Source organism: Lagopus muta, chromosome 27 (genome assembly GCF_023343835.1).
Source record: "Lagopus muta isolate bLagMut1 chromosome 27, bLagMut1 primary, whole genome shotgun sequence".
Classification (NCBI taxonomy): domain Eukaryota; kingdom Metazoa; phylum Chordata; class Aves; order Galliformes; family Phasianidae; genus Lagopus; species Lagopus muta.
This window is the reverse complement of record NC_064459.1, coordinates 2,307,238-2,320,470: the sequence shown is the minus strand read 5'-3', so window position 1 is coordinate 2,320,470 and position 13,233 is coordinate 2,307,238. Positions and strand designations below refer to the sequence as shown.

Genomic DNA, 13,233 nt, shown 5'->3' with positions numbered 1-13,233 from the left:
CGCCCGCCCCCCCACCGCCCGCTCCCGGCCGGCGCGGCGGCCAAGGGGAGGCGCTCGGCGGGGCGCGGGCGACCGCTGGCGGCGGGGGAAGGCGGCGCTCCGTGCCGCTGGGCCCGCGTCCCGGCCCCGCTCCGCGCCCTCCGCCTCCTCCCCCCCCCACCGGCCGGCACCTCCGCGCATGCGCGCGTCGCCACCGCCCCTCTGCGCCCCATTGGCCACCCGGGCGGCACCCGCCGCAAAGCATCACGGGGGTTGTAGTCCTGCAGCTGCGCTCCATGCGAGCAGCAGCCCGATCGATTCAACAGCAGCTGCCCTCTGCCCGTGTGCGAACCCTGCAGCCCAACAGCAGCCGCTCTCTGTGAGGGCACACTCGCCACCAGCCCGGCTGGAAGCACAGCAGCCCATCGTGCCACTCATCTGTGCTGTGGTTACGAAACCAGCACAGCAGCTGAGATGCATTTAATTACTACTACTGGATGGTAATGAGGCCTGGGAAACAAACACCAGTTCTGCTGGGGAGATTCCAGCGTGCCTTCACGATTCTGGGTTGATCTGGCATGTGGGTTGGATGGAGAAAGAAAAACCTTCAACAGCTCCTAATCCTAATTTGGCTGAAAAATTAAGCACTGAAATGCTCGCAATTAATTCCCTCCCTCCACAGCCCCCAATTTTTTTTTCCCCCTCACAGAAGAAATCACAACCCAAATATGCACAATAAATCTTTCCTGCAGCACAAAAAAACAAAACAACCACCATGCAAAAAATGGAAAGCAAGGAAAGCACAAGGGAACAGAAAGCAAACAAGATGGAAAGATAATCCGACGTCTGTTAGCAGAGGAAAAATATCAGACAGTGAAACACAATGCATTGGGTGGCAAGAGAGGCATGATCCAACATGAAAGAGGAAACTGAAGAGAGAAGAGCTTCACGAGTCACTGAACAAAGACTGAGCAATGATTCCCAAACTCACAGCACTGCCCAGACCCTGCGGCCCAGCGCCCACAATAATGAGGTGCTTCTCTCTTGTGCTTGGGGGTGGGGGAAGGCGATAATTGCTGTAATAAAGTGAACTTAAAAGGCAATTCTGCTCCTTCTTAAATGCAATAAGCCATCAGAAATGGAGGTGACCTAAAAAAGGCCCTCTCTCTTTCTCAAGTCTTCTCTAAGTGTTGCAGTTCAAACTATTACTGCGGGGGTACTGACGTTTTCTCCCATTCCTGCCTTCTCTCACACTATTTCTTCCACTTCCTGACAGTTTTCGCTATTGTTCTGAAATGATCTGATGGATAAGAAACTACACATAGGGCTAGAGCAAGTTTTAACTCATCATAATCGAGGTGAAAGCAAAAGTCAGTGAGCAGATGATAACCTCCGCCCCTTACAGAAGAAACGATTAAAAGCTGTGAACACAGAACTGTTGCTTAAGCACACATTCTTTACTCACGCTGCGTGCAGGGACTGCAAGGAAGGTACAAACAGCTGCTGGGAGAAGAACACGCACTCACAAGTAATTAGAGATGCTTATCAGGATCGCCGTTCAGCCTACACTGACTGTACCCAGCAGCCCCTGCCATCACCTCAGCACAATGCTTTGAACATTGTGCTTTTTGCTCCTTCCAGCCCTCTCTGGGCTTTGCCTCCCTCCAGGCACTGCACTCCTGCTCACAGGGCTCCTCCTGAGCAGCTCAGACCAACACCAAACTGCAGTTCCATCAGCACCAGGCCCAGCATTCCTCCTAGGCCACACAATGCTTTACAATAACCCAGAGAGAAAACAATGATCTTCAGCAATCAAAGAGGTGCTGTGCTCTCCCTGAAGAATGTTCTGCTTTAAATAAAGCCGGGTAATTGCTTCCAGGAGCCATGCCTCAAATCACACACAGGGCTCCTAAGCGTGGGAGCCGGCCTGCATGGCTCCCCTTAAAAACAGAAGCACCCAACCCTCCTTCAAACAGAAAGAAGCCCTGAACATTTGCCTTATGATACTTAAATCACAATCAGGATCCAAACTGTACTGTTACATGGGACTAAGTGGTTTTGATACTAATACAGAATGTGGGTTAACGGCAGAGTGCTTTTCTCCCCAGAATTTAAAGGAGCTGAAGGCCAGCCCTTATGGGCAACATGATTTCAACCAATGGGCAACACTGAGGCAATAACAAGAGCCCTGCTACACACCCTGCTGTGCTTCTTATCCAGCCTTCCCAACTTCTCATCTTAAACACCATTCACCTGCCTTAGCCACAACGAGAGAAACCTGTTCCTCATTGAGAATGCTTTGTGAGGCTGACACGGCATCGCTCAGGGCCTGCTGGCACCCCCAGCACATCGCAGCTCCACGCAAACCTCCTCTCAGCCCTGAAGGCGTGTGAGGAACCCGGCGCTGCCTCCCGCCCGCTGCAGGTGAGGACATCAAAAGGCACGATCTCACAGCTCTCCATAGTTGTGAGATCACCTGCAGGGTGACTCGAGGCTGAGGGAAGGAGGCAGGCCGCTGCCTTTCGCGCCCCGCAGCGCCGTACCTCACCTCACAACTTCCCGCCACCGCCTCACCGTGGCGCCACCCATAGGACATCACGCGCTAAGCCCCGCCCCTTAAATCTTACCGCCACTTCCCTCGAAGCCAATGAGAGGCCGCTTCCAGGGTCACCTCGGGTCATGCCCCGCCCCCGCCCTTCCGCTGTTGTGTCCTGCGTTTTGATTGGTTCCCGCCGCAGAGGTTGTGCCGCGAAGCTATGGAGCGACGCGGAGGGAACCATAGAGCTCCTCTTGAAGAGCTAGAGCGTCGGGAGCAGGGCGCGATGGGATCGCTTCGGCGGACCGAGGCTGGACGCCGGGCGGGGAGCGGGGCCGGCGGGTGCACCGCATCATGGCACTGCGCAGCTGGAGCGCGCTGCTGGCGCTGGCCAAGCCCAGGCTCAGGTCCAGGTAAGGCGTGCATGCATCGGATCCCGCGGGGATGGAGCCTCGGTACCGGGGATCGCAGGGCTGGGTTCATTTATTGGGTTCTGCAGCTGGCACAGCGCGCAGCGGGGGCTCAGCGCTCCTGTGAGCATCCAGCCGGCCTCAGCAGCCACCTGTGTGCGGCCTCAGCACCGAGGGACGGAGGGCACAGGGGGACAGAGGGCACCCGGCTCTGCCCTCTGTGCTCAGGCGTTCCTGGCAGCCCGTGGAAGCTCTCCCTAGGAGCAGTGAGAAGCCTCGTGTTGTTCTCCTCCCGAATTAAAGTTGTCGCCGTGGGATTTTCGGTGCTTTGCTTACTGCTCAGTTCTCGGAGCTGCAGGCATTGAGGCAGCCGTGAGGTTATTTTCACAGGCTATGGCACCAAGCACACAAATTGGTGTTCAGGCATCTTAGCCATGGAGCACCGTGCTTTTCTTAACCACCTCTCTGCTTCCAGAGGCTCCCAGCTCCTCCTGCACTCCATCTCTCCGTGCTCCCCAGCAATTGCTTTGGTCCAACTGGTGGATTTGCACTTAAACCAGACTTGTGGACGCCCTTCACAACGCCAGCCCCACGCACAACCGGACCCCCGCCTGCCTCACCCTGCAGCTGAAGCCGTGCAATGGTTCCACACATCCACCTGTGTGCTCCGGGAGCCCCAGGAGCAGCCTGCACCCACCCGAGGTGCTGCACCCACCCCAACACCAGCAGGAGGCACAGAAAACCCTGTAGGGAAAAAATCCTGGCACCAAAAAATTGTCTGTGAAGTGAAGCATTATTACAACGGGTTCCACTTGCTCTGGATTGATACTAAGGTTGCTGCCAGGATGGTGTGGAGGCTGCTGCATGGTCAGGTTCTCACTAGGAGAGAGAGACGAAGGGTAAGTGCCAGACACACGAACAACAACTTGCTATAATGGCGTATTCAGAGGCTTACTGTAGCAAAAGACATTTAACTGCGTGGTTTCCGTGCTTCTTTGGGACAGTTCTTTCTTTTCCTCCAGCTGAATAAAAGCTTCTGCTGTGCTCTTCTTTGTGCAGTTGCTGAGGACCTGTGCAGATCTTTTCCGGCTGGTTCCTTTCCTGGTGTTTATCGTTGTTCCCTTCATGGAGTTTCTGTTGCCAGTGTTCTTGAAACTCTTTCCTGAAATGCTGCCCTCAACGTTTGAGACAGAGTCAAAAAAGGTTTGTGCTGTTCTCAGAGATTCCAGCAGTCTAGTTAGAACATCCATACAACAGCACAAAGAGTTTTATTTCATCTTTGTCCTACAACCCCTCTCCCTTTTGGTTTCCAAGTGGAAGTTCTATTTATGCTTTATTTCTTAAATGAAGGAAGAAAAGCAGAAGAAGAAATTAAATGCAAAGCTGGAATTAGCAAAGTTCTTGCAAGAGACCATTGCAGAGATGGCCAAAAGGAACAAAGCAGATACAGGACAAGGAAAACAGTTCTCTTCCTATGTGCACCAGGTAAAATGTGCCTTTTGATTCTATCATTCCGTTTCTAGTGAGAGGCTGGAATGCCAGCGTGAAAAACAGAAAGGGATTCTTTAGAGGGGCAGAAGGTGGGATTTTGATTCAGAAGGTGGGATTTTGTTTTAATTGGGTTGGCTTTTTTTTGTTTTTTTTTAATTAAAGATTCGTCACACTGGCCACAAACCCAGCACCCAAGAGATTGTGAGCTTCTCCAAGCTTTTTGAGGATGAGCTGACCCTGGAACACCTGGAACGGCCGCAGTTGGTAGCGCTTTGCAAATTGCTGGAGCTGCAGCCCATTGGCACCAACAATCTGCTCCGCTTTCAGCTTCTGCTGAGGCTCAGGACTATCAAGGCAGATGATGAAGTAAGTTGAAATCAGCCCTGATGTACAGCTTTTGGAGGCGACTAAGATGATCAGGGGGCTGGAGCACCTCCCCTATGAGGACAGGCTGAGGGAGTTGGGCTTGTTCAGCCTGGAGAAGAGAAGGCTGCAGGGCGACCTCATTGCAGCCTATCAATACCTGAAGGGAACCTACACCCAGGAGGGGTTTAAACTCTTCAAAAGGGCTGACAACAGCAGGACAAGGGGAAATGGATCCAAGTTGAAGGAGGGAAGATTTAGGTTGGATGTTAGGGGGAAGTTCTTTACTAGGAGAGCGGTTAGGCCCTGGAACGGGCTGCCCAGGGAGGTTGTGGATGCCCCGTCCTTGGACGTGTTTAAGGCCAGGTTGGACGGGGTCCTGGACAACCTGATCTGAATATGTATGTTTGGTGGCCCTGCTAGGAAGGGGGGTTGGAACTACATGATCCTTGAGGTCCCTTCCAACCCGGGTGATTCTGTGATTCTGTGATTCTGTAAAGCAGCTTTCAGCCTAACTCTGTTTTGAATAGGAGGTTGGGCTGGGGATCTCCAGAAGCCACTTGTAGCCTACATCTTATGATTCTGTAGGAACTGTAATTTGAAATGGTGTTAATCCTGCTGGGATTTAGAGGAAAGAGTAGAAAGGCTCTTCCTAGAAAGAGATGTACTTCAGAAGTACATACCTGACTAACTGCAGGTTCAGCTTTAAAGCATCCAATCTTCACAGTTCTCAGGGCCACTGAAGGATTGCACATAAAAGTGAAATTCTCTGTACTGAAAAAAAATCTGGACCAGCATTTTTCATCCTCTGTAGCTGGGTGGATCCTGTCATTTTTCAAGGACAGAATGCATTAGTCAGAAAGTCAGTACTGCCTTGTCTCTGCCTTGCTATGACTTTACGCTTATCTAAAGGCATTTATTTAGCCTCAAGCTTATCAAGTTTTGGCTTTACTGTATGCCTAGATAGGAACGTTTCGTTTCAGATGATTGCCAAGGAAGGAGTCAATGGCTTAAGTGTGTCTGAACTGCAGAGTGCATGCAGAGCCAGAGGGATGCGGTCATTGGGTCTCTCAGAGGAGCAGCTGAAGGAACAGCTCAGACAGGTGAGTGATTCCTGTTCAGTTATTCAGTCAGGTTTCTCCCAGGACAGAATGCTGCACAACATTCATGCAGAACAGAATCAGATTTCTCTTAGGATTCCTCCAAGGGTTTTTAGATGGATCCTGACTTGCACAGCTGAGATCTAAAGCGTGAAATATGCATGTTGCTTTGGAGAGCAAAGAGCTGGGGGTGGCTGGTTAGAAGCAAAATAAAGACTGGGAGAGGGGGGAAAAGTGTTTTAAGCTTCTGAAGTAGCCAGAACTTCTAGTAGAGCTAACACCAGTCTCTTACAAACATTCAAACAGATTACAGATGCTGCTGTAGGTACTGAATGATCTACAGCTTATCTGAAATACAAAGGAAGGGAGGAAATACGAGGAGATACAAAGGAAAGAGGAAACTTCCTCTCTAGTGTCCATTCTGTAGGTATTCCAAAGTCATCCAAACTCTCTCTTCTCATTGTGGTAGCTTAGAATTTCAGTAGCCAAACTCGAGATAGCTCTAAGATCTTCTAAGTACAAGGACTGCTAAGTAAGTGTTGACTTGCAGCCAATTTTCTTTTCCCAGTGGCTAGATCTGCACTTAAAAGAGAATGTTCCACCTTCTCTGCTCCTGCTCTCACGTGCCTTGTACTTAATAGATGTAAAGCCACAACCTCTTCCAGAAAATAAGGTGAGTTATTTGAATAAAGCTCTCAGGTTAATGGTTGAACCATTACCCAAGTGAGGCGTTGTGACGTGAATCCTGTTTTTCCACCCTTCAAAAGAACTGAAATTCTGCCTGTACTGAGCTCTGTGTTCTTCCTTAGATAAGTGAAACTGAGGAAGTGATGACATCCATTCCTGAAGATCAGGAGACCCTGGTGGATCCTGCCCCCATTGCACAGGCAAGAAAGGTCAGAGAAGAGCAAAAACACAAAGTGAGCTTCAACTCAGGTTCATTTATCTTAGTTGAAGGTGGCTTCTTTTCAGCTGCCCCAGCAAACATGGGCTGAACTGTCCAGGACAAAAAGTACCAATGCATCCAGGGTTACAAAGCCAGAGCCTGTGGCTCTTAACACAAAGCTGAGGGGAATTCCTTGTATGAGTCCAATCTGATAAAAGCAGCAACAGAAAACTAAAGGAGGGCAGTTAGGATGTGGTGTCAGCAGCTGGAGTTATTTCACAAAAGCCCTACTAAATAGTGGAGGAGAAATGATGGAAATGGCATTGGTTTCACAAAGATGCCTTGCAGGGAACAGCCTTGTTCTGACAAGGAGGGGGACCTTATGGGGTCTGCCTAGAAGCTTTGTTTTCCAGGAGGGTTCTGAGACTTAAAGTTGCCTTTTTCCTCGAAGAATGAAGAGTTTGTACCTCGGCCACCAGAGAAATTACCAGTCTCAGAGGTGCCAGTTAAGCCACTCCAACAAGAGGTAAGCATTTCAGAATGTTTAGGCTTTCTCAAGTAGCTTTGTCACACAGCTCATAGTCCAGCTGTAGAAATTCGTGCTACAGGGTGTTCTGAATGTTAAGCTCAGCAGTGACTGGAGAAACTGTGGATCAGAGCTGCACTGAGGGCTGCTGAACACGACACAGCATGTTATTGAGGCAGACTCCAAGCAAATGGGAGGGAGTTGTCACTGTGCCCTTTGTACTCTTCCCTAGCAGTCTGCTTTAAAACACTTGGATAGAACTCATCTTCTGTCAGAACCAGCCCAGTATTAAGTGCCTTTCTGTATCTTTATATGTGTATATATGTACAGTAATTTCCCTTTTCCATTATTCTTTCCTTTCTGTGAATAACAGATTGCAATACAGCTGCTTACACCTTGATTTAGGATGTCCGCTTCAGGCCAGTTTGGGTGTCCAGGCTGAGCTATATTGACAGTAAAATGCTCCTTTACCCTGAAGAGCTTTGATCTGAGTCAAATGTTGTTGTATTTTAAGAAGCCTTTGTATTGGTACTGCCTAAAATCTGCAACTTTCACACTCAGACTAAACTGGAGGCATCTCAGAGCAGCAAGGCTGGTGCCAATGGAGTCTAGCCTGAAGCCAGCAAGGACACTCAAGGCTGAAGAAAGGAGCTTTCATCTCTGCACCTCCTTAAAAGGAAAGAGTGTCTGTCCTGCAGACTGCTTTACAAAGAGGTGTCAGTAGTCCTAAGGGGCCCTTTCCCTCTGTCTCAAACTTACTAGCAGGCAGACAATGCTACAGCTGTGAGCATAGCACCAGCTTCTCTTTGTACTGCACCCCTACCCCCACCATTTTAACTTATGTTGTAAATATGTTCCTATTTATACTGCTGTCTCTGCTGTTACTCACTGACCAGGTATTTGAGCTCCTAAATATTAGGAAAGACAGCTTTTCATTTTCACAGGGGTCCAGGTGCAGAATGAACTAGTCTGGAAGTCCAGAATTCTGCACTTTAGAATCCTGTGCAGGAGCACAGCCACGCATCCATGCCTCCCATCTTGTCCTGCTGCTGCAGCTTGACAGGAGCAGCCAGCTGCCATGGGAGACAGAGGTGTGCATTATTCAGCATCCCTCTGGGTCTTGTGAGGCAACAACCTGCAGAGCCACGTATTTCACAAGCTGAGACTTGGTTAAAACCTTCCCCAGCTCAGCACTGCGTCATAGCAGCTGCCCTCAGACTTTTTAAACATGATTCTTCATACACTCCAGCATCAGCTGCTGGTTTGTGGTAGACTCCACAGGAGGATACTGAAACTGTTTTTAGCATTTGTTAGTTTTTGGTGTATGTAAATATTTGGAAATTGTTTTATGGACTGTAGATATTTATACTGACTGTCAGATGAAAGCTAGGCTTGGTGCTGCGTCTTTTTTAGAGGTCAGACAACTTGTAGAACAATCAGACAACAAAAAAAATGCAGTCATCTCAAGGTCGGGGCATTATCAGCACTTTAAACATGTGACTTTGGGCTCTTAATAGCAATACAGAATCAGAATGCAGTGCAGGGATAGCTGTCTGCTGCAAGCTTAGCTCTGTACCTGCACCTCTGCCGTGGCAATAAAACCAATGTGCAATCCTGGATGTCTGCACTTTAATGGTGTCAATTCAGAGGGCAGAAAAAGGCACGCATGCACTTCCCAGGAGCAGCTGCCACAACCAGGGCTGTGCCACAGGGCCAGGAGCAGAGACTCTGTGTGCAGAGCAGCTGCAGCTCAGGAGCTGCCTGTGCAGGAGGAGCAGCTCAGCAGATCCTAATGCAATTTGAGGGAATTGATCCCTGTCCCACAGTAACACACATACATGCAATAATACCATTCATATCGATGACTTCTTCCAGCTCTGCTCCCTCCCCCGAGCTCCCACTCTTTGCCAGCAGTCAATAGTTTACATCACTATCATCAGGGGACGTGTTTTCCTACTACAAAGGAGCCACACAGTAATTACTGCACGAATCTCAGCCAGCCCTTTCCCTACAATGCAAACCAGTGAAGCATCTCCTGGTGCAGCTCTGGGGCTCTGCACCTCAGGGCAGCAGCACAGCCAATCCCAGCCAGCAGGCAGCAGCACGCTGCAGTGTTTGTGCTGCAGTGTTTGCACTGCAGGCTGCACCTGTGCAGCACTCGTGCCTGCCTGCAGTGCCTTTCAGCCTGCATTCCCTGCAGCACAGAGCAGGGCTGGCAGCTCCAATGACCTCCACAGCGCTGTGCCCAAAATATGAAGCTGCAGAAGAGCAGATGTAAAGACCTCGTGCTTCCCAGTATCCACGCAGCCCTTTTGCTTCAAGCCAGGCTCCAGTTCTGCACATACAGGCAGCATTCAGCAGCCAGCACACACAGCTCAGCCCTGCAAAACTGCAGTGGTGGCTGCACACGTGCTGGTGCTCTCAGCACCAACTGGTCACAGGCAGAGCAGGAACCTATGGATGCAGAGAAACCCCATAGCAGCAGGTGAGATGCTGGGCCAAGAGCTCCATTCAGCAAAAATAAAATGAAATAAAATGGTTTATTCTCTTCCAGCACAACTCCCAGAGCAGGCTGCAATCTGCAGGACAGGAGCTGCTCTTCTGCTCACACCCAGGGTTTATGGGATGCTGCCCAGGTGTCCTCCTCAGCACAGGGCAGAACAGAGCTTTGCAGAGCTTTCAGGGTGCAGGATGAGCTTGGGAGGAGCTGCAAATTGTTGGGGGTTTCAGTGCAAGAGGTGGGCAGAAAATGTCTGAGATAATAGTCTTAATTCCCATAAATGGGTGATGTTCCTGGGAAAGACTGCTTCTCTGATAGTCTTTAAATACAACAGAGGAGAACAGCCAGTCCCACCTAATACAGGATAATGGGAGCAGTTGCACCCTGCAGTCTGAGCCCATTGCCACCCCTGGGTGAGTGCAGCTCTGTGCTGCTGAGTGATGTGTCCAGGTCAGGGCTGATCCCAGGGCAGCCCCGTGACCCCTTCACTGCTCAGAACAGACCCTCTGGCAGAGCCCCAGACCTGCAGCCATATCCTAAACCTGTAACCATACCCCAAACCTGCAGCCATATCCCAGACCTGCAGCCATATCCCAGACCTACAGCCATATCCTAAACCTGTAACCACATCCCAGACCTGCAGCCATATCCCAAACCTGCAGCCATATCCCAAACCTGCAGCCATATCCTAAACCTGTAACCATATCCCAGACCTGTAACCATATCCCAAACCTGCAGCCATATGTCAGATCTGCTATCATACCCCAAACCTGCAGCCATATCCCAGACCTGCAGCCATATCCCAGACCTGCAGCCATACCCCAAACCTGCAGCCATATCCTAAACCTGTAACCATATCCCAGACCTGCAGCCATATCCTAAACCTGTAACCATATCCCAGACCTGCAGCCATATCCTAAACCTGTAACCATACCCCAGACCTGCAGCCATATCCCAAACCTGCAGCCATACCCCAAACCTGCAGCCATATCCTAAACCTGTAACCATATCCCAGACCTGCAGCCATATCCCAAACCTGCAGCCATATCCCAGACCTGCAGCCATATCCCAGACCTGTAACCATATCCCAGACCTGCAGCCATATCCCAGACCTGCAGTCATATCTCAGATCTGCAGTCATATCCCAAACCTGCAGCCATACCCCAGACCTGCTGCTTTCTGACCGCACAGAGCTCCTGGAGGATGGAGCTCCGGCCCCGCAGCACTGCAGGAGCAAAGCAGGGGAAATGCAGCTCCAAGCTGCACCGAGAGCAAGGAGGAAACAAACTAAGCAGAGCCCCATAAATTACTGCATTCTGTTCTGCAACATCGGGCAAATTAAATGGTGCAGAGCTCCCAGGCTGTGTGTGCTTTGGCGTGGGGAGAGCTTTTCCAGCTCCACCAGTGCCAAACACCTTTCAGCCCTCCCTTTGACTCCAGGGAGCCCATTTGATGGCTTTTCTCCTACCCTGGGCATCCCCATGCTGGTGCTGCTATGGCACATGGCTGGTGATGCTCCCGGTCCTGAGCCCCTCCAGCACCAATCTTTGCTCCCTGCATCCCCCCTGCCCCGCTCCCCCCATCCCTGCAGCACCAATCCCTGCTCCCTGTGTCCTATGGGGCTGTGCCACGGCCCTTACATCAGCCTTTCCCCTAAAAGCCATTTGGGAAAGATGCACCGCTCAGCACTTTTAGAGCAGATTAATATTCAGAGGGAAAAGCAGTGATTTAGTGAGGCCCAAGCACAACAAAGGCTGAGATTTATGGCCTCCTGTATTAGAGCATTACATTCCTAGCAGGCTTTCTGTCTCTGTTATAAATTTGTAACAAAGACGAGCGAGCCTTACACCAGCTTAAAATAATGTAGAACACGGGCTGGAGAACCAAACCTCATGGGGAGGGGAAAGGGAGAGTTATGGGGTGTGGACAGAGGGGTCCTGGGGCTCCTGGATCCATCCCAGCTCTGTGCATCCTCACACTGGGATGCAGGAGGACTGTGGGATGCTCAGGGATGTTCTTCCCATACCCACAGGTGGGGATTTTGGCACATCCCAGCATCAGTGCGTGGAGTGGAGCTGTGGGATTGCTCTGCACGGTGGCAGTGCTCGGATTGCACACAGGAATGGAGTTATTGCAGCCAGCCCGGGGCAGAAGTGATGTTTTGTTTGGATGAAAGCACAGCCCAGAAGTGTCTGCTGTGCGAGCTGACAGGGAGTGATGTACAGCTGAGAGCAAGGCTGGGTCTGGCTGCTGGGGGGCTGGGGAGGGGGGGAGAGCATCCCCAGTGCCACCCGTTAAACCTGCATGGAGGTGGAATTACAAACACGGTGTGTCGGTGCCTGGCAGCGAGACAAAGCAGAGCTCAGGCAGAACCTGGGCCGAGGCCAGGAGGTTGTCTGGGGTCCTGTGCAACCGGAGGGCTTTAAAAGGAGAGAAAAAGGAAAAGGAGGAGAGGACAAAGAGTTGTGAGGGGAGCCCAAAATGCATTGAGGGCTGATGGAGCACCGGCGCTGCTGGGGCTCCCCTTCCCATGTGGCTGCCATAGGGACAGCAGGCAGCATCTCCCTTTGCAGGGCTGCTTGTGCCCCCCAAGCTCAGCCCAGCAGCACCTTCCCTGCGAAGGCTTCGCGGTGCTGCTTGGAGAAGCCGCTCTGCTTATTATCATATTTAATTGCCCTCCTGCTCACCCCAGGAAATGAGCAGGAGATGGTGAGAGCAGCACTTTCTGATGATGTAAACACGCGCTTGCAGAGCTCCCACAGCCAAACCGCTCCCAGGGAGAGCGCTGATTTATGACCCCCCCCCCCCCCCCCCCTCTTTTCTTCTCCCCCTCCTGCTGCTGTGAGCTTAATCCCAGGCTGCGGATCCGACATAAATCACTTGATTAAAAGCCCTATTTAATTTAGGAGGGGGGGGGAGAGCGGCTGATCGATTTAATTTACGCATGGAAATAGCAACAAGCAGATGCTTTTAAAAGGGCCGATGAGACAGAACTGCGACCCGCAGCCTTGCTGCATTAACCAACACATGGCCACGGATGCAGGCACACTGTCACAGGCCACCAGTCCAGGACTCAGCTCCTTGTGACCCCCCCTGGGGGTACAAAGGCAGGGAAAGGGTTAACCTGACCTTAACCCTGATCCTTATCCCCTGTCTCCATTGCTGGAGCCCAGCTGGAATCCCGAGGCCTTGGCGAGGACATCGGTGTGCAGCATCCAGCACATCTGCAGGCACCCCCGCATCACGGCCACGTGCTTTGGTAGCAAAGGAGGAGAAAGTTGAGGGTTTCCCTGATTGGAAAATGGGGTGTTTTTATAAGGAGCCGACCCCCAAATGTGGGTGGAAGGGGGAAGGGGGAGAGCAGCTTCTGCCCCTATGCACCCCAAGCATCTCCCAGCTCACGGGATGGGCGACGGCGTAAGCGCACTGCTTGGTTAAAGCC

The 13,233-nt window shown here is 51.3% G+C and overlaps 1 protein-coding gene across 3 annotated transcripts; it reads left to right on the top strand.

The window, feature by feature from the left end:
• Nucleotides 1-2,744: 2,744 nt before the first annotated feature.
• On the top strand, nucleotides 2,745-8,912 carry LETM2 (leucine zipper and EF-hand containing transmembrane protein 2). 3 transcript variants are annotated; one of them, XM_048928278.1, is made up of 10 exons: nucleotides 2,745-2,928; nucleotides 3,401-3,824; nucleotides 3,985-4,128; nucleotides 4,276-4,410; nucleotides 4,579-4,782; nucleotides 5,763-5,882; nucleotides 6,448-6,552; nucleotides 6,689-6,775; nucleotides 7,217-7,291; nucleotides 7,853-8,912. In XM_048928278.1, the coding sequence occupies exons 1-10, from the start codon at nucleotides 2,870-2,872 to the stop codon at nucleotides 7,901-7,903; spliced, it is 1,404 nt and encodes a 467-aa protein (XP_048784235.1). In that variant the 5' UTR covers nucleotides 2,745-2,869; the 3' UTR covers nucleotides 7,904-8,912. The 3 variants fall into 3 exon arrangements, 2 of the variants coding, with proteins under 2 accessions (XP_048784235.1, XP_048784234.1); XM_048928277.1 differs by having other exon boundaries at nucleotides 2,746-2,928; nucleotides 6,689-6,799; nucleotides 7,853-8,909; XR_007373423.1 differs by having other exon boundaries at nucleotides 2,747-2,928; nucleotides 7,179-7,291; nucleotides 7,853-7,899.
• Nucleotides 8,913-13,233: the final 4,321 nt, after the last annotated feature.

Bases quoted from the DNA above. Each gene is read 5' to 3' on its own strand.
- LETM2 (XM_048928277.1), top strand. From the start codon at position 2,870: ATGGCACTGCGCAGCTGGAGCGCGCTGCTGGCGCTGGCCAAGCCCAGG. The intron at 4,783-5,762 runs GTAAGTTGAAAT...GTTTCGTTTCAG, and splicing joins CTATCAAGGCAGATGATGAA to ATGATTGCCAAGGAAGGAGT. The intron at 5,883-6,447 runs GTGAGTGATTCC...TTCTTTTCCCAG, and splicing joins TGAAGGAACAGCTCAGACAG to TGGCTAGATCTGCACTTAAA.